A 25,111-nucleotide genomic window follows, 5' to 3' on the forward strand; every position below is an offset into this window, starting at 1 on the left:
CACTGACTACCTGCTGCACAGTGCTGTTGGCCCAAGGTTGTGCCACCTGGTGGCATATATATACACACACGTGTGTGTGTGTGTGTGTGTGTGTGTGTGTGTGTATATATGTGTGTCTGCGTGTGTGTTATGTATATGTGTATGTATATATATGTATTTATGTATACATGCATATGTGTATGTAGAATCAAGGAATGTGTATGCAAGAAATGTAGAGTATGTGTGTGTCTCTGTGTGTGTATATATATATACACACACAGACACACACACACACACAGATTATCATTTCCTATCAAATTAATTAATTGACAGCCTGCTTCTCTGGGGATTGCAGAAAGCAAAAGAGCCCAGTGAGAATGAATATAGCTTTGACTGAACCATGAAATATATACTTACCACCTGAACTACTTGTCACATTCAAAATGGCATTTGCATTTTCTATTTAATGAATGCTAATCACATTGTCTGTTTACTCTTTGGGTTTATGAGCTATGAAGATAAACTCTTAAAGAAGTTTGCTGATGAATTATTTCCAAATGATTTTATTTCCCTCCTGAAAGACTGTCCAGTGAAAGTGATCACAAACCAAAGAATCCTAAACTAGTTACTACCTGGTAGAAGTGAGTACGTCCCTTTCCTCTGCCCTCATCACTTCCCTTCCCTTCTCAGGATGCCAGTGCCCTTGAAGTGTTGGACTTAAGGTAAATAAACATTTAACAAACTTACAATTATTATTTTGCCCAACACCAGTACCTCATTAGCAATTCCTATTATTTTTCCAAATTTTACTCAAGTTCTGGAAGATCTGAGGGATAGGGGCTACTGTGTCAAAGAAAGAGAGGTGATCTTTCTATTCACCCGACCATGGTAAAAGAGGGAGGTGATTAGCTAAAAAATAAAATCATAATTAAAATAGAAAGGAAAGCACCAGATTAATGAGTAAGAATTCTTGGCGTATGCAGCAATACAACTCAAACCTGAAATGTAGTTGAACTGACTAAATTATGGAAATACAACATATATTTTACATACCGGAGCTCACAAAAACTCAACAAGTTTATCATTCAATTAAAGAGCAAATTATTAAACAAATGGCTCTTTCCTGGTCAATTCTTTTTTGATACTTCCAAGATATTAAATTTCACTGATGTGAGTGATTCCTCCACCAAAACAAATCAATGTAGATATCTTCACAAGTTGCTGTGACCAAAAAAATTCATCACTTGATAGCCAACTTTTTGGCTATATGCCTGTCTATAAGGAGGCTGGTTCTCATATAATAGACCTATTCCCTGAGTTTTAATCTATGCAGCATCTTAGCACCTGTTAGAAATAACCCTACAGGGAAATATCTTTGAAATCCAGGGTCACCTGTGCAGCATAATAAAACAGAAAGGGCCCTGGATATAGTCAGAGGACCTATATACAAATTCAAACTCTGCCACTAACTACCTGAAATAAGGGTAGGTGGAAAGTATTTGTTCAAAGATCAGCAGATAGAGAAACAGAAGACTACCTGGGAATAAAGGAAATAGATTAGATGAAATGTTTGGAAGACAGGTCACACTGAGGAATGATACAGCTATCACAAGAACAGCAATTATCCACACACCTGCTGATACTCTCGTGACCAAAACCTCTTGATTTGCTTTAATGAAAATTCCACCTTTCAAAAGGGCGGACTTTCCATAAGTTAGTTCAGTTACATTTCAGGGTTGCTTGCATTGTATATGCTGGTGCCAGCCAAAAGAAATTCTATTCTGGATCTGATTCTTCCCAATAAGAAGGAACTGGCTGCTGAGTAGAGGAGAGGTGAATTAGAGTGGGTTAGAAGATGATAGAAAACCTAGAGGGAAATAACAACTCCCTCTTAGAATTTTTAACAGATGAAAGGCAATCTAGGTATAGTTTAACGAGCACCCAAGATTTTTAGAAAGTAAATTTTAAAAGGTTCAGAAGAAAAACTAAAATTCTCCAGGAGAAGTAAACATCGGTTTCAGAAATGCTTACGAATGAAATTTTAAAGACACAAAGGAAAAGTATGAGAATGAGTAATGAGAAGGGAAAATAGGATTTTGGTTAAGAAACCAAGGTGAAAACACAAGGTATTCACTAATAAACTGGATTTTTAATCAAATGATGGAAGCAAGGACAGGTAACAGAGCATAAATATAAGGACATGGGATGATCTTATAAACACAATTGTCAAAAGTACTTAAAGCTCAGAATGAGCTGTAGCTGATGAGGGAAGCTAAGGGCAACAAAGGCGAGTTTTAAAAAATATAATGGGGAAAATGAGGCTCAGAGAAGGAATAGGACCTTTGCTCTTGGATGGATAAGACAATAACTGATGACAGAGAGAGAGAGACAGAGAGACAGATAATTAGAGAGAGGGAGAAAGAGAATTTGAGAGAGAATTTGAGAGACAGAGAGAGAAAGAGAAATAGAGAGAATTAGAGGAAGAGAGAGAAAGAGAAGGGACGGAACAATGAGAGAGAGAGCGAGAGAGAGAGAGAGAGAGAGAGAGAGAGAGAGAGAGAGAGAGAGAGAGAGAATATTGCTCTTCAATTGTTATTTTGCTCCTATTTCGTCTACCAGGCAGAATGATCTTTGCACGGGAAATAACAGAACCAAAATGACTATGGCTAACAGGGTACTGATAACCCAAATTAGTTAGGAGATAACAATAGCACCTAATTGCCCTTGATGCATTCAAATCACCTGGCCCAGATGAACTTCCTCCTGAGATGCTGAAAAAACTGATAGATGTGGTTATTGAGCTGCTGTCAGTGATATTTGAGATACCACGGAAAGGGGCAGCTAGGTGGCACTGTGGATAGAACATGGGCCCTGGAGTCAGGGGACCCGAGTTCAAATCTGGCCTTAGACCAGACACTTGACACTTATTAGCTGTGTGATCCTGGGCAAGTCACTTAGCCCTAATTACCTCACCCCCCCCCAAAAAAAAGAGATACTATGGAAAGCAGGAGAAGAATGTAGTTTGTGCGAGGAAATACTATGAAATCAGGCGAAACAGCAAAATAATTTAATTATTTCCTGGAAATAGGAACTGAGCGGCTATAATTCAAAGACTGTTCTAAATAACTAGAACTGAAACATTCAGTCCATTCAATTACCAAGATATATGAGTGCAACATTTTCCCTTTCTGAGCCATCCTAAGACTTGGAGATAAGAATGGTTTTTACATTTTTTAAAAAATATAATAAAACATTATTTAAAATTCTGGAAAATAAAAACATTCTTAGCTCTCAGGCAGCACAAAACCAGGCATTTGGACTTGACCCATAAGAGGTAGTGTTCTGATCCCTAGTCTATTTGGCCATGTCCTGATAAGTCAGAATAATGAATCCCCTGAAAGTGGTCACATTTTTGCAATTAGAACTGCCTATTTCTATTGATCTGAAGCCAACTATTTTATATAATTACATAATTATTCATGTAACTGTAACGTTGAATAGTGAAAATTCAATTACATGTGGTCAGTTGAGGGGATTCATTTATTTGCACTAATTGGGACCTTGGCTCAACTAGTCACTACTGCTTAGGCAACTAGCTAGTGGCATATTGGCTAGAGTAGAGTGCTGGACTTCCGAGTCAGAAAAGACCTGAGTTCAAGATCCGACCTTATTGACATTATCAATAAGTCTTTATCAAGTGCTCACTATGTGCTATGCTAAGATACTATCTGTGACCCTGAGCAAGTCACTTTATCTCTGTCAGCCTCAGTTTCCTCATCTGTAAAATGGGGATAACAGCAACTACCTCATAGCATTATGAAGACTGAATGAGAAAACACGTGCACAACAGTTTCCAAACCTTAAAACACTATGTAAATTCTAGCTATATTGTTATTATTACTGTTACTTATTATTGTTGTTATTAATATCTATACATGTATAGCACTCATGCCAAGTCACTCCAGCCTTCCGTGGGATTGTCTGCAGTGTTGCCAGAACATGACTCAAAGGGGTGAGGATTGAGATGGTGCTACACAGGTTTCACCCGTCCTATACTCATGCAGGGGATTTTTTTGAACCCAACTAAAAATTTGGGTTCCAATTCTTTCTACTAAATTTTACTTTATTAGTCAAGTCAACAAGTGCATACTAAGGGGCTGTACTAAGCAATGAGGATTCAAAGAAAGGTAAGAACAGTCCCTAGCCTCAAGGAGCTTACAATCTACTGGGTGGAGACATGCAATTAACTATGTACAAAAATATATACAGAATAAATTGGAAGTGTTCTCAGAGAAAAGCCACTAGCATTAAGGCAGACTAGGAAAGGCTTCTTGGGGAAGGCAGGATTTCAACTGAGATTTGAAGGACGCAAGTGAAGCTGGGAAGATTCAACCTTCCATTTAGCTTAGCAAATTCTTTCTGGACTGTCACAACTATATCATACATCTCTGCATGCATCTTAATGTCCAATATAGATAGGTCTTACCCATTATAGAATGTAGTTGATATTTTTTAATTCAAGTGTACTTTTGAGTTCCATTTCTTTCAACTAAATTTTACCTTACTAGGTTCATCCCATCCCTTTAGCCTGGCAAACTATCTCTAGACAAATGTAAGTTTATTATACTTTTCTAATTCATACAGCTTAGTGTCCAGTATACTATGGGCAGGAGAAGTGTTCAATAAATCCTAGATAAATTCTAAAATAACTTTACAAATGGAATGAACTGCAATAATTTTCTGAACCTAAAATTGAGCCTAAATTTTGTATTAAATGGTAAAGACTTTTTCAAAATATACCCTATTAATCAGGTGACACGTCAAAAGAGGCCACGTACTTTCTAAAATTGCTGGAATGTTCTCCAACTGAACCCAAATCAGGTTGATATTTCATTCCCTTTAAATGCTCAGCCTCTCACTGAACCAGACATAGCCAGCCACCTGAAGAGAAGGGATCCAAAGTTCAAAAGATAGCAAAGAAGTAGTTTTTTTCCCCCATGAAGAATTTAAACTATTTACGTGAACGGATTCTGCCCCTGATGCTAGCTAGCACCACCTCTGCCCAGAAAACAGTTTCCGGAGCCCCGAGGAGATGCTTTTGCTCCTCTGACTTCTCACACACTCTTCTTTCAAATGAATTTAAAGCTTTTTTTGTCCAAATCCCTGGAAGGGGAAAAAAAAAAGTAACCACTCTGCAGTTTTTCTACTATTATGCAAATAGATTAATCAGCCAATGCTCCAGTGAGAATTAATTTATATTTGAATCAAATGAGGCCCGGATGCTTTCTAAGTGAAGCCCCTGGCCAAAGCTTCAGCTAGGTAGCAACCTCATATTATTCATTTGATGAAATGGGAACTGACATAAATACCATGGCTCCCTTTCAATCCGATTACCCCGTTACCTCACATCAATGCTACCCCAGCCATCAAACTCTGGCGTTGTTCCTTTCAGAAGCCACTGACAACTTCTCCTTGATAAACAAACACCCACGCTGCCACCTCATACCCCCACTCTTAACCCATCATCCCTGCTCAATGGGCCCTATTCGACAAGGTATTTTATTTTGTTTGTCAGAATCAAGGACTAAAAAACACAGTTCGAAATATGGCCTAGCCCAAGCAGTTCATTCAAAGCTGGCCTTTCAGCATGAGTCAGGGAGAGACCCTGGAAACAACACCCTCAAAGTGTCTCCTCTTTAAAGGACATTATCCCCTCAAGACTCCCCCCCTCCCCTCACTCCTATGAACTCTTTTTTAAACAACAACAACGCGTACACACACAAAACCCCACAGCCAAAGCTGCACAGGTTTTGCGGAGCTGCTCTGACCTGAAATTCAGACAAACTGAACCTACATTTTCCACTGCGTCCTTGTACTAAACACATGTTGACAACCACTAAATTCTTTCCCATTGCTCTGCAAACAAACTTTTTTTTTTAAAGGTCCCACCCTCCCCTTTAAAACTGTGGACATTTAAAAAGATTGGCTGAACAGTCCACCAGGTGGGGGGAAGGCCTTTCTAAGCAGGCAGCTCTGCTTCAGGAGCTCCTTACCTTGATAATTAGATTAGCAGGGAAAAAGCAAACAGCAACCAAGCAAAACCAGCCCCATATAATTTATTGTACCAAATTGACAACAAAATGTCTTGAATGATGGCTACAAAATCTGCATTTGGCAGTCCTTTGCATGCTGGAGATGTAAATGAAAGAGGAAGAAAACAAAGCTACCTTTATTAGGGGGGAACCTCGAATAATAAATATTGGAGTATTTAGTCCATTTCAGAGGGAATGGTCTGGTCAGAAGTTCTATGAAACCTCGAGCTGGGGCTGTCAACATGGTTATGAGTTTTATTGTTAATATTCATTCAAACATTTTACTCGTGTATAGCCATCTGAGATAGCAGAGAAAGTAGTCACCCACTTCCCTGCCCCTCCCTTCCCACTCCTTGCTAAGCACCTCAGATTCCAGGCCTTCTCTCTGAATGAATTCTCTCTCTTCTGTTTCTCTCTCTCATAGAATTCCTTACTTCCTTCAAAACAAGCACCCCCTTTCATGTGAAACCTGTATTGATCCCCCCCAACTGACTGCCAGTACCTCCCCTAACCACCTTGTATTTATTGTATACTAATTCTGCATTTATTTATTCTACACAAACTTAAATAATGAGTGACTGGCCAAGAAAGAGGCCAGTCTCTACGAACACGTACAGCATTCTCTGCCTCATGAAATCCCTAATGTGGACCTTAGAGTATGCACAAGTATTTTATGTCTGTTTTCCGTGTACTTATTATGTGGCAAAGAAGAGCATTTCATTCACTTTTGCTGTTGTTCAGTTGTGTCCAACTCTTTATGACCCCACTTAGGGTTTTCTTGGCAGAGATACTGAAGTGGTTTGCCATTTCCTTCCCCAGCTCTTTTTACAGATGAGGAAACTGAGGAAACAGGGTTAAGTGACTTGCCCAGAGTCACACAGCTAGTACATGTCTGAGGCTAGATAGGAACTGCAGAGCCAGAACTGAGTGTGCCTATAACAAAGATTAACTGTCAAACTGGTCTCTATTTCCTGGCTACATTTAAGTGAGGAGAACAGGCTATAGGCTATATGCCTCTATATAGGGGGTATGGGGGAGTCCATCTCCAACTTGGGTCTCCATGTGGCTTCCTAAATTGATTATGTCCCTGTTGTATCTGTTCTTTTCTGTACTTGGATGAAGGAGTATTTGAGACAAAACAATCTTGTGAGATTTGAAAGATCAGAGGACCAAACTTCCAGTGGCAGGAATCTATACCAGTGCCAGTATAGTCCTGTGGAGCAGTCTACAAGAGCCCTGAGGTGAGACATGAGTTGTATTGCATCTGGAAGTAATTTTGGTAAGCAAATACTTTGTAGAAAACACTTGAATTTTGAGATCACTCTCCTCAGTGATGGAGGTAACAAAGGGGAGAGAGAATGCTCCAGTTTGAGGTGGGAGAAAGGAGGTGGAGATGTGTGTGTGTGTGTGTGTGTGTGTGTGTGTGTCTGTGTCTGTGTGTCTGTGTGTGTTTGTTCTTACTATGTCTTCTCAGAAAATATCTCTTTGTAAAAGTTAATTGATGTTAATTAGTAAAATGCTATGGAGGTGTCATATCACTAATACTAATAAATACTAACTATAACTGGTGACTAATATTGCAGAGAACACTGGAATGTGAGCTCAAGCTAATGACCCATAATTCCTAGGTTTCCCTACCAACCCCAAGGAGGAGATAGCGAGCTTTGCCATTGTGGCCCAACTCATCCGTAAGATTAACAGCTGGAATAAGGACCCCTAGAGCAGAAATGTCAAACATACAGCCTGCCACACTCCCCAGTGCTACCTGAACCAGATTAAAATGTAAGTGGAAAATATTTAACAAAATAAGTGAAAATACAACAGAATATAATGTTAATAAGTGGTTTTCTAAGTCAATATGTGGTCTACAGGGATTCTTATATACAATTTAGTGGCTGCCGTTTCTTTTTGAGTTCAACACCTCTGCTCTGGAATCTATAACGACTACACTTACACGTATACAATTTGTCTCTACCAATAGATTGTAAGGTTCTCGAGAGCAGGAATGTGTCATTAGCTGAATTTGTATCTGGAGTGTCTAGCACGGCATCGAAGGTGCTTGATAAATACTTGTTAAGCTCTGGGTGGGGCAAGCATCTCAACATTAGTTCTTGGCCTTCCCACCTTCCCCTTTGCACCTTCCTCAAGGTCTTACCAGTTACCATAACATATATCTGTTGGCTACCCTCTCTAGAGCTACTTTGGAATCTTATGACATTGATACAGCACCTGAGGACCAGAGACCTGGCAAGCATAAACTGAAACCTGGCCTAAGGCCTTCCCTCCAGGAAGTCTTTCCTCTTTCCTTTAGTTGTTACTGCCCTCTTCCTCTTCTCAAATTACCATCTATCATGGTATTTCCTCAGACAGAATAAAATCTCCTTGAGGGCAGGGCGTGTTGCATTTTTGTCCTTACCACCTAATAAATACATGCTGATTAACTGGATTGTTTATATGTTGTATCCTTCTTGAAGGCAGGGATATTTTTTGGTTAACCCTAGCATTCAGCAAGTGCCTTCTACACAGCGTCTCCCTGACACTTGCCCCATTTCACATAGAAAGCTCTCTCTGTGAAATGAAGTAATGTCATGTAATGATAGGACAGCTGGATGGTGCAGTGGATAGAGGGCCAGGCTTGGAGTCAGGAAGACCTGAGATCAAATCCAGCATCAAACACTTCCCAACTTTGTGACCCTGGGCAAATCTCTTAACCAAGTTTGCCTCAGTTTCCTCATCTGTAAAATAAGCTGGAGAAAGAAATGGCAAACCACTCCAGGATGTTTGCCAAGAAAATTCCAAATGGGGTCACAAGAAGTCAGACAGAACTCAATAACAACAACAAAACAACAACAATGCTCTCAGAGGCTATGTCCATGTCTGTTTCTGTCTGCATCTGGTTTTCTATTTCTATGTCTGCCTTGTCTGTCTGTACTCTAAATCTGAAGTTTCTATTTTTCAAAATAACCAACCTCATAAAAATACCTCCTATATAGCCCCATTCCAATGCCACTAGAATGTGGCATTTACTTTTAAGTCTTTTAAAGTCTTCTTTTTATATTTTTATCAAGAATACCTAGCACAATGCCTGACACACAGTAGGCTCCTAACAAATGCTTCTTGATTAATTGAATGCATTATTGAATGCATGGCAGTGACTCTGAGTTGCTGAAGGGTATGCCAGCAGAACAAAAGTACTGAGATAAAAAACCAATCACCTAAGTTAAGAGGGGTAAATCACCAGGTTGGCAGCATCTTTTCAGCCATAGCAATCCTTGGAGACTCTATGCTTAATGAAAGGCACAGTCATACCACAGTCACACCACAATATCACAGATCAATAAACCCTAAGTCTCAATTAAACTTTGATTACAAGTGTTAATATGTGAGTTTTAATATATACTCTCCTGGGAAAAGCTAAATGTGTAATTCAGATATTTATGAAACCTGAACACTTTCACTGTCTCTCGTTTGCTAATGGCCAATAATCAAAGCCTGAGTTAATAAGCTTATTAATCAATCAAAATTATACAAATCACGTGCAATGGGCCTACCTTAGCACTAAGTGCTATGAGGGTTGCTAAGGAAGATTTAAGCTCTTCTAGGAGCATACAGCATAGCCAAGGCAGATAAGACATTTATACACATGAACTAATTAGAAAGCAAGAAAGCATACAAGCAATTGAATGGGAAAGGGAACAGTGCATACCCAAAATCCAGACAGAGAAGTTATGAGAAGAAAATAAGCATTTATATAATATCTACTATGTGCTAAGTGCTGTGCTAAGTACTTTTAAGGAATATTACCTCATTTGATCCTCACAACAACCCTTCAAGGTAGGTGCAATTATTATTATCCTCATTAACGATTGAGGAAATTGAGGCAAACAGAGTTTAAGTGACTTACCCAAGGCTACACAGATAGTGAGTGTCTGAGGGTGCATTTGAATTCAAGTATTCCTGACACTAGGGCCAGTGTTCTATCCCCTGTGCCACCAGCTGCCTCTAAAGTGAGCTCAAAGGTAACTAGAGTCTACAAATTCATATAATCACAGATTCTGTTCTGGCTGGGCAGGACCTCAGAAATGAACTGTTTTTAACTAATTCATTTTCTACGCAAGTCAGAAAAGGCTTCACAGAATGGTAAGATGAGCTAGTCTATAAAGGATTCATAAGACCATAGAAAGGTAGGAAAGAGGCAGGAAATCCTAATGTTTATTTGAACTGAAATAAAGGGGTAATGTATTAACACGCTCATTGTTCTTCCATTCTGTGGGCATAGCTCCAATATTCTTTAGGCATATATGTTCTGTGATTACAGTTTTTACTACTTTGCCATAAAATAACTAATTGTACCAATATAACTATCACTTAATCAGATACTGAATTCCCTTAAAATCTCCCCTCCCCTCTTGCCATTCCAGTGCTACAAGAGTGACAATTGGGAGTGGGTGGGGGATGCCTAAACTTTTAACAACCTTCAAATATCCTTCTTTAGCTTTTCTCTCTTTGAATACTGTCTCCCACCCAAACCCCCAAAATGGTATGTTCCAATCAGGCCTATCCTACCTGGTAATGTTTCTGTCGAAACTTTCCTCTAGTTCCACTCAAAACTATGCCCATTATCAACTAGGTGTTAGGAGAAAAGTGATGTGTAAACTAATTCTGTCTAGATATAAATGGTTGATAACTCCTTAAAAAGGGAAGGGGAAGTACACAAGCCTCTGAAAAGGGTATTGCTAATTAATCCCACTGAATTTCTAATTGGGACTGTGTCCTTTGGCTCTTCTGCCTTTCTTTCAAAAGAAGTGTGTGTGTGTGTGTGTGTGTAGTACAATACAGTAAATAGTAAATTTGGAGTCAGAAGAGCTGGCTTCAGATGCTGGTTCTACCATTTACTTGGCCTGGGTAACTTTGGGCAAATTATTTCAACTCGTTAGGTCTGTTCTCTCATTTGTATGATGAGACTAAATAAGTTTCTGAGATCCCTTTATATTCCTACAGAGAGAACTGGTCACTAGGAAACTACTAACCAGACATTTTATTATTTTTCTTTTTGGTCTTCCATCTTGGACCAGGGTTAGGATTAAGTCCAACACTAGGATGGAGAATGTGAACATCCAAGTTTGAGAAAGGAAACGGTCTAAGTAGTTGATACACTATAATGTTAATATAGAACCCTGGTGAATTATAAACAAAATTGTTGTCACCAATGGTTCTATGTGTGTTCAAAAGCCTTCCAAGTAGGGGAAATGAGAATCTCGCCCACCCCCCATACCAGCTTGTGAAGTACACTTCACCAGACATCAATTTCCCCTCCCAGGAGCCCCAGCCCCTCAAGATTCAAAAATGAACTCTGCAAAGAGGCATCTGGTCCCAATCAATGAATCATCAGGGACTGGGAAAAAGAAAAACTGTAAAGCCTCCAGCCTATCAGGGCATCTCCTGCCTTTCCCCACACAAAAGTAGGCTATTTAGTGTAAGGAAAGGTTCCTTCTTTCCAACTCGGTTGTCAACCGACCTTACCTTCTTCTATATGCACCGTTTGAGTACCAAAGAGTCTAGGACAGAAAATCAATAGTTCCAGCTAGGGGTGAAGGGACCAAAAGCAAAAAACAAAAAACAAAAACAACAGAAAGATGGTTTTCTGAGTAGTACCAAAGCTAGCAACCTTTCCGAAAGGCTTGGGGTGAATGGAGAGAACATGACATTTCTCACTTGAGGCCTGATCACCCTGGCCTAGCTGGGGTGAGGAAAGGAGTGGAAGCTGGATAGTTCGTTCAGAGGTGTCTTTGCTCACCTCCCACTTTCATCCCAGGACCTCAGACATAGCTAATCTAAGTCTACTCAACTTTGTTCTTGGCCGAAAAGCTGGTCGTGCGTCGGGAAAGGGAGATGATTTGGGAAAGTACAATTTGAGCCCTTCCTTTCCCAAATCCTTGTCCCCTACTCTGGGCCCCCCATGCATCCCCAAACTAGAGGGAGGGAACTGCCATTTGTAACTGTAAAAGTAGATGTAGCCCTAAGGTGGGGCTAGGGAGGTAGAGACTACCGGCAGTGAGCGACTGGAGAACCTGCTGCTCACCTCGGAGGGCTCCCTGGGTGATCACTCTAGGTGACATCAGGCTGAAATTCCTTCTAAGAAGCCTAGCGGGTGGAAGGATCCAAAGAAAATCGCAGGGATAAGAAGTGGATCGAGAGAGCACGCCAATTTTCATGGTTTTAGTGAACACGACCCAAATATGAGTTAAAAAGGAAACTTTCACCAGAAAACGAACCCGAAGGCGGTCGGGTAGTAGCTTCTCTGCCATGGGAACAAGCAAAGAAGAACCAAGGATGAAAAGAAAAGGGGGGGGGAGGGCGAGAATCGGAAAGAGACTTCAAGGGTTTGAAAAGAAACAAATCCTAAACCAAAGGCAAGATTCACCTCCCGTAACTGCCTCACCTACCCTGCGGAGCCAAAGAACGTGCCAACTCCCCCGTTCCCACCCCCAAATTAATTTTAATTACATAGGACGTGATGACATCATCTGTTCTCAGTTTCCCTTGCGCCCCCCCATTCCCCCTCGCCTGCCCCATCCCCTCCCCCCCTTACCTCCCCCACCCCCAGTTCCCCAGGGGGGCGCCGTCGGGGCAGTGAGGCTGAAAGCAGGAGCAAACGTAAACTCTTCTTCGCTCTCCGGCGCCTAGAGTACCCTGCGCACTCTCACCGAGATCCTCTTTCTTCGCGTCTAAATAAAAACCCACACACGCACGCACACACACACAAAAAACACAACACACAGTTAACCACCTGTCAGGGCTGAGGATACAATAAGGCTGTCCCCAAAAGAGCTTTTCATGCATGCGTAATATATTTGTTCAGCTATTCACTTAATGAAGCTGATAGATGTGATGCAAAACAATGCTCAAGTTAATCTATTTAGTAAAATGTTTTGAGACTTTCAAGCTATGTTAAGGAGGGTAGTGTTCGGGGACATTCTCATTTAAATGCGCCCATCTCCCCTCTTAGGCTGCACAAGGGGGTTCGAGCAACCTATGTGAATATAATTTCTTATAAATGTGTCTTTAATGGGTTTAATTCACCCTTGCCAGCTGTTTTGGGAGCTATTTTGTAAGAGCAAAACAAACGTTTCAGGCTTGGAAAGCTAGTTAAAATTAGTTTCGGTCAGCGAGGCCAAGCTATATTTCCTGCAAACCATCTGCTTGATTGGCACAATAGAAGGATTTTCAAGGGAAAAAAGGTGGGGGGGCGGAGAAGGTTCCAGGACTAGGGGTGGGGGGAAGAATCCAGAAGGAGCCTCGGCCGGCCAATGGGTACTTACTCACGGCCTATTCGGAAGGTGAACGCCCTAGGTGTCTTAATATAGCGGCTCTCTGCGCAGCCCCGGCTTGCAGTCAGGTCCTGGAGCAGCAGGCACCAGGGAGAAAGTTCGCGGAGGCCAGAGCGAGGCCACAGCTCCCGGGCGTGCGCCTGCCTGCCTCCCTCCTTGCGCTGGCACATGCCGCGGCACGCACAAGCTGGGCGCACGGAAGCGGAGCAACCACGGCCTTGGCCTCGCCCTGGCCAGAGAGGAGCTGACTTGGGCTGAGCTGGGGCCAGGAGGCCATGCTTCCCGCCAAAGTTCTAAGCACTCGCTTTCCCTCCCAAACTGCTTGGTGAGCAAAGGAAAAAAGCAGACGGGCTCTTGCGCCCTGGCAAGGAGCGGGGTGGGTCTGGTTCTGCTTTCTACTAGCTTTGCTTTCATCCCCTAGAGAGTGGCGCCCCCGGGGGCCACGGAATGCCCTAGGCGGTGGCCTTCCAGCAGCTGCAACGGGCTGGAGCGAAGCCGAGCCACAAACAGACAAACCGTGCCCCGCTCGGCCCGAAGAGGAGGAAAGAGGGCAGGAAAGGGGCGACTTCTGCCGCCCCGGAAGGCTGCCGGCACTCTTCAAGGAGCCCGGACGTGTGGGGCCCGCTGGGGACCTCGGGGAGGAGGAGGGGCGCCTAGTGGAAGAGCTAAAACAGGTAGCCCGAGGTGACCCGTCTAGCCTCCACAACTTCTGTGCCAGATTTAAGACGGCTCTACTGGGCTAAGGGTGGGGCTGGGGGTGGAGAGCGCAGGCAGCTCTAGTTTCTCATTCAGCCGTTCTCCGACTCTGTTTTGGGAAGCTTACACCTTGGGAGCAGACCCGAAGCCTAGAACTCACCGGTTCACCTACGCAGGCAGGCGCCTATCCAGATTCTGTACTCCCAAGATTTTTGTCCCTACTACCTCCCCAACTCCTAAAATATATGTGTGTGTGTGTGTGTGTGTGTGTGTGTACATACACATATATATGTATATACACATATATTTTATATATGTATATACACATATATTTTATATATGTATATGTCTAGAAAGAAAAAAAGAAACGACAGTCCTAGGACAAAGAATTCGAGTGACTTCTCCGTAATAAATGTGAAGATAACGACATTAAAACGAATGGCAGGAAGCACAAAACCCCACGGGCACAGGTCAAATGCCATTAGTCACAGGTCTTAGCTGCAGACGCCGGGGCTCGCGGCCCTATAAAGGATCGCTGACTTTGAAAAGAAATGTGCAAGGGGATCACTTAAAGTGAGATCCTTTCGTCCAATTTCTTGGTTCCTTATGATCTCTCCCCCTTTCAGAGGCATCAAGCCGTCTCCCAACCCCCAACCTTTTTTTTCTCCTGCTGCCTAAAGAATTCTTCATGACGCTAAGTAACCAGGTCCACGTGGATCGCAGCATGTGTTTGACCCAACCTTCCAAAAAATGTCAGTCGCCCCTTTTAAAAGCAGAGAAATTACCAGCAGTTGGTCTATAGTGAGGCAAAATGCTCACGGTGTATATGGAAAGAAAGGAGTAAAATTATCTAAATGGGAAGGAAGATGACGTTAAGGGGAGGGAAGTGTGGAGGAACCCCAAAACTCCAGAAACTGCCCAAAGAGAATGCTATCACACACCCCACTTTATTGCCCCTCCACCCCACATCCCCAGAGGGGACACGTTTGCAGAGAGTTCTGGGTCCTGTCCCGAGTCTTCTCAAATTTCACTCTCTGTATAGTTTCCATAGTCTCTGCCCTTCTTTAGGGGCTGAAGTTTGGACTTCTGAAAAGTAATATCTCATAGCAAAAGCTTTCAAGACGGCCCCGGGTATTGCCAGCTCTAAATTTTCAAATAGAAAAAGAGAATTCGATGGCCCCCATGCAAAAACCAGAGTAGGAGGTCTTGCTCAGATGAGATCTGATTGCCCACTGAGTTCCTGGGGAATTTCGTTGGGAAAGCTTAATCCGGAGCCCCGTTTCAAGCGCAGGTGTTTCAAAGCGATTTCTCTTTCGTCCTCCCGCTGCAGGTCCTCCTGAGTTTCTTAGAATGTTGTCCCTGGTTTTACTGCAAAGCGCCACAAGTAGGAAACTGTCGAATTTCTTAAAACAGATATTGCTCCTCACCTCACTGAACCCAACCCCTAAGTGTGCCTCGGATTGCATTTATTCGTGCAGTCAGTCCTTACAGACAAACATCCAACAAAATATAAATCTTAAAAAAAAAAAAATACCCCCCTTCTCTCCTTACTTTTCTTCTTCGCCCTCCAGCCTCCAGCCCTGGGCTGAGTCCAGTTACCAAACTGCGCACAATATCACTTTTCATCATGAATTCTGGTCCTCAGAATCCTGCACTAAATAACTTTTTAATTTGATTCCAGAGAGAGCTTAAGCAGGCTGTCTTCCTTGCCTAATGTGATATAAATCGCAGATGCACTTTTATTGAATGGTTAAAGCAGCGACATGGAGATAATCAACACAAAACGCCCCGAACAAAACCATCGAGAGAAATAAAGCTGGTTAATAAGATTTTTGAGAAAGCTTTGTGTTAAAAAGTAAAAAGGGAAAACAGCTGAAGGTGACAGTTAGTTCATGGTTAATAGGATAAGAGCCCTACGGCGGAGGCTGCACACTTCTCTTGGTTTACGTTGAGCCTCACTAAAGAACTGAATGGTACATTTAACACATCTGTTATATCCTCTAACAGGGAAATCAGGTGAAATAAACTTCAACAGCTCCTATCACTAAGCTACCGGAGAGCAAAAGCGTTGGCGCTGGGGAGAATTCCATTTTCCAACAAAAACACGATGAGAATGGCCCGACTCCCTTAGACTAAGTTAGGAAAGGCTGTTGTATTCTTGCTCTGGACTTCGCCCCCTCCCCCCCCCCCCCCCCCCCCCCCCCCCGCTCCCCGCGCCTTTTTGTGAAGTTGGAGCCTATTACATGCATTACTGAAACTTAGAGAACAAATATACATATATGGATTATATAGGAGAGAAGCATATTCAAGACACTTGAAAACAGCGGAAAAGGGCCTGTCCACCAAAAAGAAAGAAAAAGAAGTATGTATTTGAACGCAAAACGGACAGGGCCACTTTTGTATCAGGAAAAAGAACTAATCCTTGCAGATTCCACCACAATTGATTTTGGAAATGGGCATTTTTGTTGGAAGGGAATTAAGTCCCACTGTTGTAGAATCTTCGAAGTATACTATTCTGCTTTTCAGAAGTTTAGGCTGCACTGCTCTTCATCCCAAGAACCTCCAGCTAAGCTTGGAATGCTTTGCAAATTTCCTAGTAAGCTTGAGAAGGTTACACGTTTTATGCAGCATTGTGGGTAAATGAGCTAGATTTATCAAAGGTCGTCCTTCTCCGTCCAACATCCAAAATAGCCTACCTCCCTATCCCGAAAATATGCATTTAAAGGTTTTCTGTAGGGGTAGCATTTTCGACCTATAATACCCTACACACATTTATCGCACTCCCCGTTTCATTTCTGGTTTATGCTTCTGCTGGGATGAGAGGAGGGACTGTGAAAAAGTTTACTTAACATTTCTTAATTTGTGTTTTTACAGCTCCCCCCAAACCTGCAGATAAGTCTATATGAATATTTATTTATATTCGAAACTCAGCAGGAGGGAGCAGCAAATAAATTTAGTGCTTTCTTTAAGTAATTCCTTTTCTATGAGGCAAAAATAATGTCATTGGAAACTTTTAAATAGGCATTTAATTAGCCTGTGTTGCTTCTGAACAAAAACCCTGCTGGGATCCTTTGGAACACTGTATTCCAAAGAGGCGGTCAATATGCAAAATTGATGACTACACGTTCTTTGTTACCAGGCCATTGTGCATTGCTTGCTTATGAAGTCTAATCCAATCATAAATTGCACCCCTGCACCAATCAGAGCGCCCAAAGCCCTCGATGAATGAAGCTCAAGTGGAGAACTTTGTTGAACCTCATTGTTCGAGCTGTCACTTTTGAAAGAGCTTTAGCGGACTGACCACTATAAAACCCAACATCTAGCAGGAAGGGCCACGTAGACCTCTTGTCACCCTCGCTAGCTGGATCTTCCCTCAAGAAGTTTGCAAAGGAGGAGAGAAGTGAGGGTGGGAGGGGGAGGGAAGAAATCTCCGGTTGGACACGTTGAATAAGATTGTTTCTTTTTTAAAAAGAAAAGAAAGAAAAAGCTGCTGAGATGATGTTCCCTAGCCTCATTGCTCCTGCAGCAGTATACCCAAATCTCCTGAGACCCACTCCTACGCTAACGCTGCCTCAGTCTTTGCAGTCTGCCTTCTCTGGCCACTCCAGCTTCTTGGTGGAAGATCTGATCAGAATCAGTAGGCCTGGGAGTTACCTGCCCCGGAGCGTCCCCCAGCCCAGCCTGTCCCCTCCAACTTCAGGAGCCACCTCTGCCATGACTGACACAGTGCCCTCAGACCTAGTCAGCTCCTCCGCCTCCAGCAGCCGGCGAGGGTGCTCCCCGCAGACTTCTGCCTCTCAGGCAAACGAAGCCACTTTCCTCAAGTTCGGGGTGAACGCCATCCTGTCCTCGTCTCCCAGAACGGGTAAGTGACCAACAAGTCCAATAATTAAGGACACATTCGAGGTCCCGACTCGGTAGAAGGGTGGAGGATGTGGGGAGTCTTGAATGATTCCTCCTGTTGATTTAGTGCTTGAGCCCTCATTCAAAGACAAGCTTTGCTTCCTCGCCTCGTCCACGTCAGTTTCGCTACCAGTTTTCGCTACTGGGTTATTTCAAGAGCTGGGAGGTACCAAGAAACCTTAAAGGACCTGAGCGGAGCCTCACCCTGTACAAACCGGGGTCTCTCCTTATACTTTACAAGATCTTGAGCAAAAGTAATGCTACCAGAGCCCCGCTGACATCTTCTTTCTTCCATTGTCTTTTCTCGGGGTCCTGGCGAGATGGTCCTCTTTCCCATACTTTTGAGCAAGTGATGATTTTTAAAATACAAGATGATAAAAATTGATGCACTACGTGATATGATCCCTCCCCTTCCTGCTCCAATCCTGTTTCTCTCCTTACAGCCCATACGCAACCCTTCGGAGAAGGGAGGGGAAGGTGCGATGACAAACACGAATAAATCCAGAAAGCAGTTTGATTTAATTTGTCTATGTGTTGGGGGTGGGGTGGGGTGGAATTGCAGGATCCACGACATATTTAATCACGTCATGCCTTTTTTTTTCTCTTAACAAATACACTAGATTATTAAATATTCTCTCTTCTCCCCTCCCCCTCTCCCTCCATTTCCTCCTTCTCTTCCTCCCACCCTCCCTCTTCCTCTCTTTCCTTCCTTCTCTCTCTTTCCTTTTTTTTTCTACCAGAGACTTCCCCTGCCTTGCTCCAGAGTGTGCCTCCTAAGAGTTTCTCCTTTCCCTATTTCGAAGGATCCTTCCAGCCTTTTATCAGATCATCTTATTTCCCAGGTAAGTTGCAAACTTTTCTTGATGAAAATTAACTGGATTCTCTTACGCCAGCCATCTCGTTCTTTTCATATCCCTAAGTAATATTTCTCCGTCCATTCCTGGAGGTTATGCTCTGGTTCAGAGGTTGGATGGAGTACAACATTCAAGAATCAGTCGCGCCAATTTGATGCCCTATTTAGCACAAGCAGTGACTGCTTGACATTTTGCTCCAATTCCCTGCTCTACAAATTAGCAGGAATTGTCATGGTCCAAATTTGAGGCGGTTCCCTTCTCACTGAGAAGCTGTTGGCATCTCTTCACGGCCGCCGTTTTCCCACAGAGTCAGTGCACTTTGCCATGATTCCCAACAAAGGTTTCAGCACCGAGACCAATTGGTCAGCTCCCTCTGGGCAGCCACACACAGACCCGGCACTCACTCTACCATGCTGCTGATAGACACTTACCAGCCATGGGCTAATTTCCCATTAAGGGTCATTCAGTGTTTCAGTATTTTCACAAGACCACATGGAGTGCTCCGTTGTGTGGGGTGTTTGGTGTAGTCAGGGGGATGGGGGGAGAGATTCCCCCAACCTCCCGCCCCCCATTCTGCTTTTTTCCAGTATTCCTTCCTACTTACAATCCCCACCCCCACCCCAAACAAAATAATATAAAAAGAACACGGAAGATAAGGAATAAGAAGCAAGTAGATGGGAAACTCGTGGTAAAACTCTCCTCTAAAGCCTTCCTCCAGATGGAGGCGCCGCCACACCTTGAGCACAGAAGCTGCTAGTGCGCACAGGTCTAGACTCAGAGTAAAAGGTGAAAATGGAAACTAGCTTTTCAGTGGGAAATGGCTAGCTATGGGGGAGGGCAAGCACGCAACACGGATCTCTCGATCTCCTAATACGACCAAAAAGAACAGCGATTAATTTTTAAAAGGGGGTGGGGGAATTCAACACTCCCCCAAAAAACTTTCATTCATGCTGGAGATAATGGAATCTGCTCCCTTTCTGCCCCATCTCAATGCCTTAACAATAACAACTTGAGGTTTATAAATAGCTTTTCATGTCCATTTAATGAAAATGATTCGGGGAAGAGAAGCCCCTGCCATCAGTATTCTCCCAATGGTCTTGGCATGCAGTTGTGTTTAGTTTGAAAGTGTAAATCTCTTTTGTTCCAATAATATATGGCTTTAGCTGCTTGTCCTCAGCCTTTTTCTGTTAGTTCATTACTACACAATTACCATTCACGCTTCATTAGAATCTCTGTCTCTCCTCGGGAGGGTTTTTTTTTTAAAGGAGAAACTCTCTCCTTTTTATCATGCCAATACCCATTGGGAACCGGTCGATGTGCTAATGAGCTGCCACTTTTCATGTATTTGGACAGAATTCTTTCAGTTTTGTAAAGGAGGAGGGAGGAAAGATTAATATTTTAAAAGATGAATACAGATTGATTTAAAAAAAACCTACATCCCCGGAGAATCCCCTCCCCCCTTCTATTCGTGAAGGCACTTCATTTTCATCTGAAGAATGCAGAAACCACGGAGCTGATAAAAGCTTCTCAAAATCCAGGGGTTCAGGGCTAAGGGAAAAGGCGGTTTTATTTCACCTCTATCTTAGCTAATGCCCTCGGCCTTTTTTCCTCCTTTCTTTGAAATTCAAAACAAAACAGGCTACTATTGAAACTATTTTATACGTTTCAGTTGTCGTATCTAATCCTGGTTATTACGGTTGAAAAGGAAAGTTATTTGGGCGGAAAGCGCTTTTCACCATTGCAGGTTTATAGGTGCTGGGCCTATTCACTTGGGATATATGTCTCGAGGGAAAGAAAAGAAGAGGGGGGAGAGAGAGAAATGGGGGTAGAAAAGGGAGTAAAAAGAAGGAGATAGAAAAAGACACGAGGATTGAAACAGATGAAGGGAGGAATGGGGGAAGAGTGAATTGTAAGCTGGGAGAGGGGACAGGAAAGAGAGAAAGAAAATTTTGACTAGCTGGTGTCCAGGAAGCACCTCACTAGTGGTGATCCTGCTCTCTAACTCACTTGCCACTTTCCTTCCCTCACTCCTGGCAGCATCGTCTTCAGTGGTGCCCATCCCTGGCACTTTCTCCTGGCCCCTGGCAGCTCGGGGCAAACCGAGACGGGGAATGCTTCGACGAGCTGTGTTCTCTGACGTGCAGCGGAAAGCGCTGGAGAAGATGTTCCAGAAGCAAAAGTACATCAGCAAACCTGACAGGAAGAAGCTGGCGGCCAAGCTGGGCCTGAAAGACTCTCAGGTGAGGAGGGGCAGTTCTTTGGTCCCTACTGTCCTGTACCCCAAGTCTCCTTCTTTCATAGGATCAGAAATCCAAAGCTGGGAGAGACCACTGAGATCATTTAGTCCAATCTCCTCATTTTACAGATCAGCAAACTCAGATCAAGGAGATTAAGTGAATTACCCAGGGTCATACAGGTAGTAATAGCCCAAAGTAGAATTTGAACCCACATCTTCTGAAAGCACCAGTGGATTGAACCCAGGTACTCAAATCTCAAAGTTGGTGCTTTTTCCTTGAGGCGTAGTGATGCAGTGGAAAGAGCTCTGAGTTTGAAGTCAAAGGATCTGGGTTCAAATCTCAGCCTTGCCAAATACTTATCTCTGTGACTTCAGAAGTCATTTCACATTCCTGGGCCTTGGTTTCCTCAACTGTAAAATAAAGGTGTTGAAATCTAGTCATTAGACTGTTCTAGGTACCTTCTGCCCCTAACCCTTTGACCTCATGATTTGTTATTATTGTTCCATCTCTCCAACTCTATGTTACTTTGTCCATGGAGTTTTCTTGGCAAAAATGATCCCATGATTACTCTGATCCCATCAATTACCCTTCCTATAGTTTAGGGCCCCACACCCAAACCCCAGCGATTCTTACTTCAATCAGCAGGGCACCTGGAGCTGAATGATTGAAGGCACCCAGCACTTTGAAGAGCCCATCTTACCCTGGAGATGCACCAAGAAACTAAACCTAGGGGGTCTTTCGGGGTCACTGGCAAAACGCTAATTGGGAATATTTTCACTTAGGTAAAAAAGAAGAGGGAAGAGAATGATATGCTTATTTGGAGGTAGTGAGATCCAGGTTTGAAGTTTCACTACCAGCAATGCTCTTAGAGAGGGTGGGTCAGCAAGGAGATGAAGTCGAGGTGGAGGTAGCTTTCCTAGCTCTTTCCAATGCTTGTTTTGGCTCTATTTGCTGGTTCCTGCCACCAGGAGCAGCAGGAACCCCAACTCCTTTCTCCATCCGATGAAGAAAAGACCTAGAAACAAGTAAGGGAAGTGGAGAATTAGTGGCAAATCTGGCTTACTGGCTAGCAGTATTAGAGTATCAAAGTATTAGAGAAACCCATGACATGGAGATGAAGTGAGATGCTCTACAAGCCCAAGTTCTAGTCCTGTCTATTTCACTAACTAGTTTACTAATTAACTTACTAACTAGAGCACTGGCCCTGAAGTCAGGAGGACCAGCCTCAGACACATGGTACTTACTAGCTATGTGACTCTGGGCAAGTCACTTAACCTCAAATGCCTCACTCAAAAAAAAAAAAAAAAAACTCTAGAGGGCAGCTAGGTGGCACAGTGCATAGAACATCAGCCCTGGAGTCAGGAGGACCTGAGTTCAAATGTGGACTCAGACACTTATTAGTTGTGTGACTCTGGGCAAGTCACTTAACCCCAATTGCCCAAAACAAACAAACAAACAAAAACCCCTTAGACCAGTGACAGAGCTAGACCTGTTTTTCTTCTGTGCAATGAGTACTGGGTTAGATAATCCTCAAGGTTCTTTCCAACTCAAAATAAAGATCCATAGCTTCTTTATTCTTCCTTTCCTCCCCCTTCAATTCTAATCTTTTCCCCTCTCCTTGAGATTAGGAATGTGTGGGGGGTGGAGGTGGTGGGGATTGGTGATTGCAGGGGGAGGGGGGAAGAAAGCAGGGGAGAATAGTCAAGGTCCTCCTGCCTTCTTCATCTTCCCTCTCCCAGCTTCTCTCCCCACTGCCCTCCTTCAGGTCCTCTCTTTCCTCTGTACCTTCCCCTTCTCCTTTCCAGCTCTCCTTCTGTCCCCTCTCCAGCCTCTCTCTCTCTCTCTCTCTTTCTCTCTCCCTCCCTCCCTCTCTCTCTCACTCTCTCTCCTTCTCTCTCTCTCTCTCCCTCCATCCCTGCCGCCCTTCTCTCATCCCACTTTCCAGTTCCTCTCTCCCTCCCTCCTTCCTTCCCTTTTTCAACTCTTTCTCCATGCTCCCTCTCTTTCTCTCTCCCTCCCCCTTTTCCCAGCTGTCCCTCTTTCCCTTTTCTCCCCCTCTGGAGAGATATCTCTAATGACCTTCCCGGAGGACTTCTGCCCCTCCGAGGAGCACAGCCTAAGTAGCCCTCCCTCTTCACGTTCTCGTCCCGTAGGTGAAAATCTGGTTTCAGAACCGTCGGATGAAGTGGCGGAACTCTAAAGAGAGGGAGCTCCTGTCTAACGGAGGCTGTCGCGAACAGACTTTACCCACCAAGCTCAACCCCCACCCGGACCTCAGTGACGTGGGCAAGAAATGCCCAGGAGACGACGACGAGGAAGAGGACGAAGAGGACGAGAGCTCAGCCCTGGGGCCCGCCAGTCCTCGCCATTCCCTGGCCTTCCACCGCTCCTCACAGCACCTTCACCTCCGAGACAGGCTAGCAGGCCAGCTGCCTCCTTCCCCATCCCACTCTAGCAGCCCCAGTAAACCATCGGACTTCTCAGACTCGGAAGAGGAGGAGGAGGAGGGCGAGGAAGAGATCACAGTTTCTTAGAAAGCCCTAGCCAAAGAGGGGACGATATTGACAAATAGACGGGGTTTCTTAAAGTGCTACCACATCCAGAGGTGGAGGTCCCTCCCCTTCGAGGCCGCTGTACCACCTCCAAGTAGCCTGCCTCCCCCCTACAAGTATCAGTCAGGAGTTTTCCCTGTCTTACTAGTCTCTCCCCACAGAAAGAAAGCCTGCCATTCAATCCTACTTTCCACAGAAGATAGGGAGATCTATTTTCTCTTAGGAGACTCTCTCCTCCCTACTACTTTCTCAACCTCAAACAATAACACAAGCTTAATTAAATTCTGGGCCCACAAGCAGAGTTGGAAAGGCCCCTATAATTCATTGTTAATTGCAAAACATATTAATCTCTATGGGTTGGGGAATGGAGCCTGAAGAGGAGAAGGGCTCTTCCAGTGCATCTGCGAGATTTCAGAAGCAGATTGGGATGTAGTTACTTACACCTATTGTCCCACTCAAACTTAACATCCTCTCCGCTCCCTACCATATCCATTTGTGCCTGGGTCCTTCCTTTCACAACTGCATGGGTAAGCACAGCACAGTAACTGGGATGGGGGGGTTGGAGGGTGGTGGTGGCAGAGCAATGACTACTAAGGCATTCCCCACATCAAGGATTGAGATCCTTTGTATCAGATTTCAAGTCTGCTCTGAGCTGAGAAATACATTGTCTAATGGGAGAGAAAAGGTAGTTTATATTTTTATATAAGTTTAATTTTTTTTATAATTTATGCATCCATATTATATACGTCAAGCACTCTCTAACCAACCCCCTTTCGTTCCCTGGGTGGCACCACCTCTGACTGCAAGGCTCCTTGGTTCTGGGTGCAATGTGAAATGTGGATGGAGGGAAAGGCCAAGCCTCTGACTTTTGGCCAAACTTGGCTGTCTTTGAACAGCCTTTATGAACTGTACACAATTTTGTACACATGTGCTGTATGGATATTTTATACCAAGGTTATTGTGAATGACACGAAGGAAGGACTGACTAGATTCATTTTTTTTGTGATGGCTTTTAAACTAAAAAAAAATGAAGTAGCTGTTTAATGGTATAACTTATAAAGAAACACTTTTATTTTGTATTTTACTCTGTACAGATTTTAAAATATGTATGTATATATAATAAATGCAACAAATGCCAAATAAAAATTAGAATGTTGAGATTACAGGGGAACTCACCATTTGTATCAAAACAGAACTTTATATTATAGACAAAGCAGTTGTGTGGTCTTGGTTGTCATTTAATACCCCCCATCTGAGTTTCCTCATCTGCAAAAATATTATTATTAGGAGATTGATCTAGACTAGATAACCACTAAGTTCCCTTCTAACTCTAAAATCTGATGATTCTATCTCCAACAACATAACAGTAGCAAATGAAGACTGGGAGGATCATCTCTTCTCTTTTAAAGACTGAAATAACATATTAAGTGAAACAGATGAAAACAGATTGAAAGTGCTCAAATTTAC

General features: G+C 43.4%; 1 protein-coding gene across 1 annotated transcript; it reads left to right on the forward strand.

The window, feature by feature from the left end:
• The first annotated feature begins 17,593 nt into the window (after positions 1–17,593).
• Positions 17,594–23,626, forward strand: DBX1 (developing brain homeobox 1). Its single transcript, XM_027852524.1, has 4 exons — positions 17,594–17,963; positions 18,742–18,843; positions 20,893–21,095; positions 23,246–23,626. Exons 1-4 carry the CDS (start codon positions 17,594–17,596, stop codon positions 23,624–23,626), a joined length of 1,056 nt encoding a protein of 351 aa, XP_027708325.1.
• Positions 23,627–25,111: the final 1,485 nt, after the last annotated feature.

Source organism: Vombatus ursinus, unplaced genomic scaffold, assembly GCF_900497805.2.
Source record: "Vombatus ursinus unplaced genomic scaffold, bare-nosed wombat genome assembly UNPS02009770.1, whole genome shotgun sequence".
In the NCBI taxonomy this organism is placed as follows: Eukaryota; Metazoa; Chordata; class Mammalia; order Diprotodontia; family Vombatidae; genus Vombatus; species Vombatus ursinus.

Coding starts and splice junctions, on each gene's coding strand:
- DBX1 (XM_027852524.1), top strand. CDS start 17,594: ATGATGTTCCCTAGCCTCATTGCTCCTGCAGCAGTATACCCAAATCTC. Junction 17,964..18,741: donor GTCCTCGTCTCCCAGAACGG/GTAAGTGACCAA, acceptor TTTTTCTACCAG/AGACTTCCCCTGCCTTGCTC. Junction 21,096..23,245: donor TGGGCCTGAAAGACTCTCAG/GTGAGGAGGGGC, acceptor CTCGTCCCGTAG/GTGAAAATCTGGTTTCAGAA.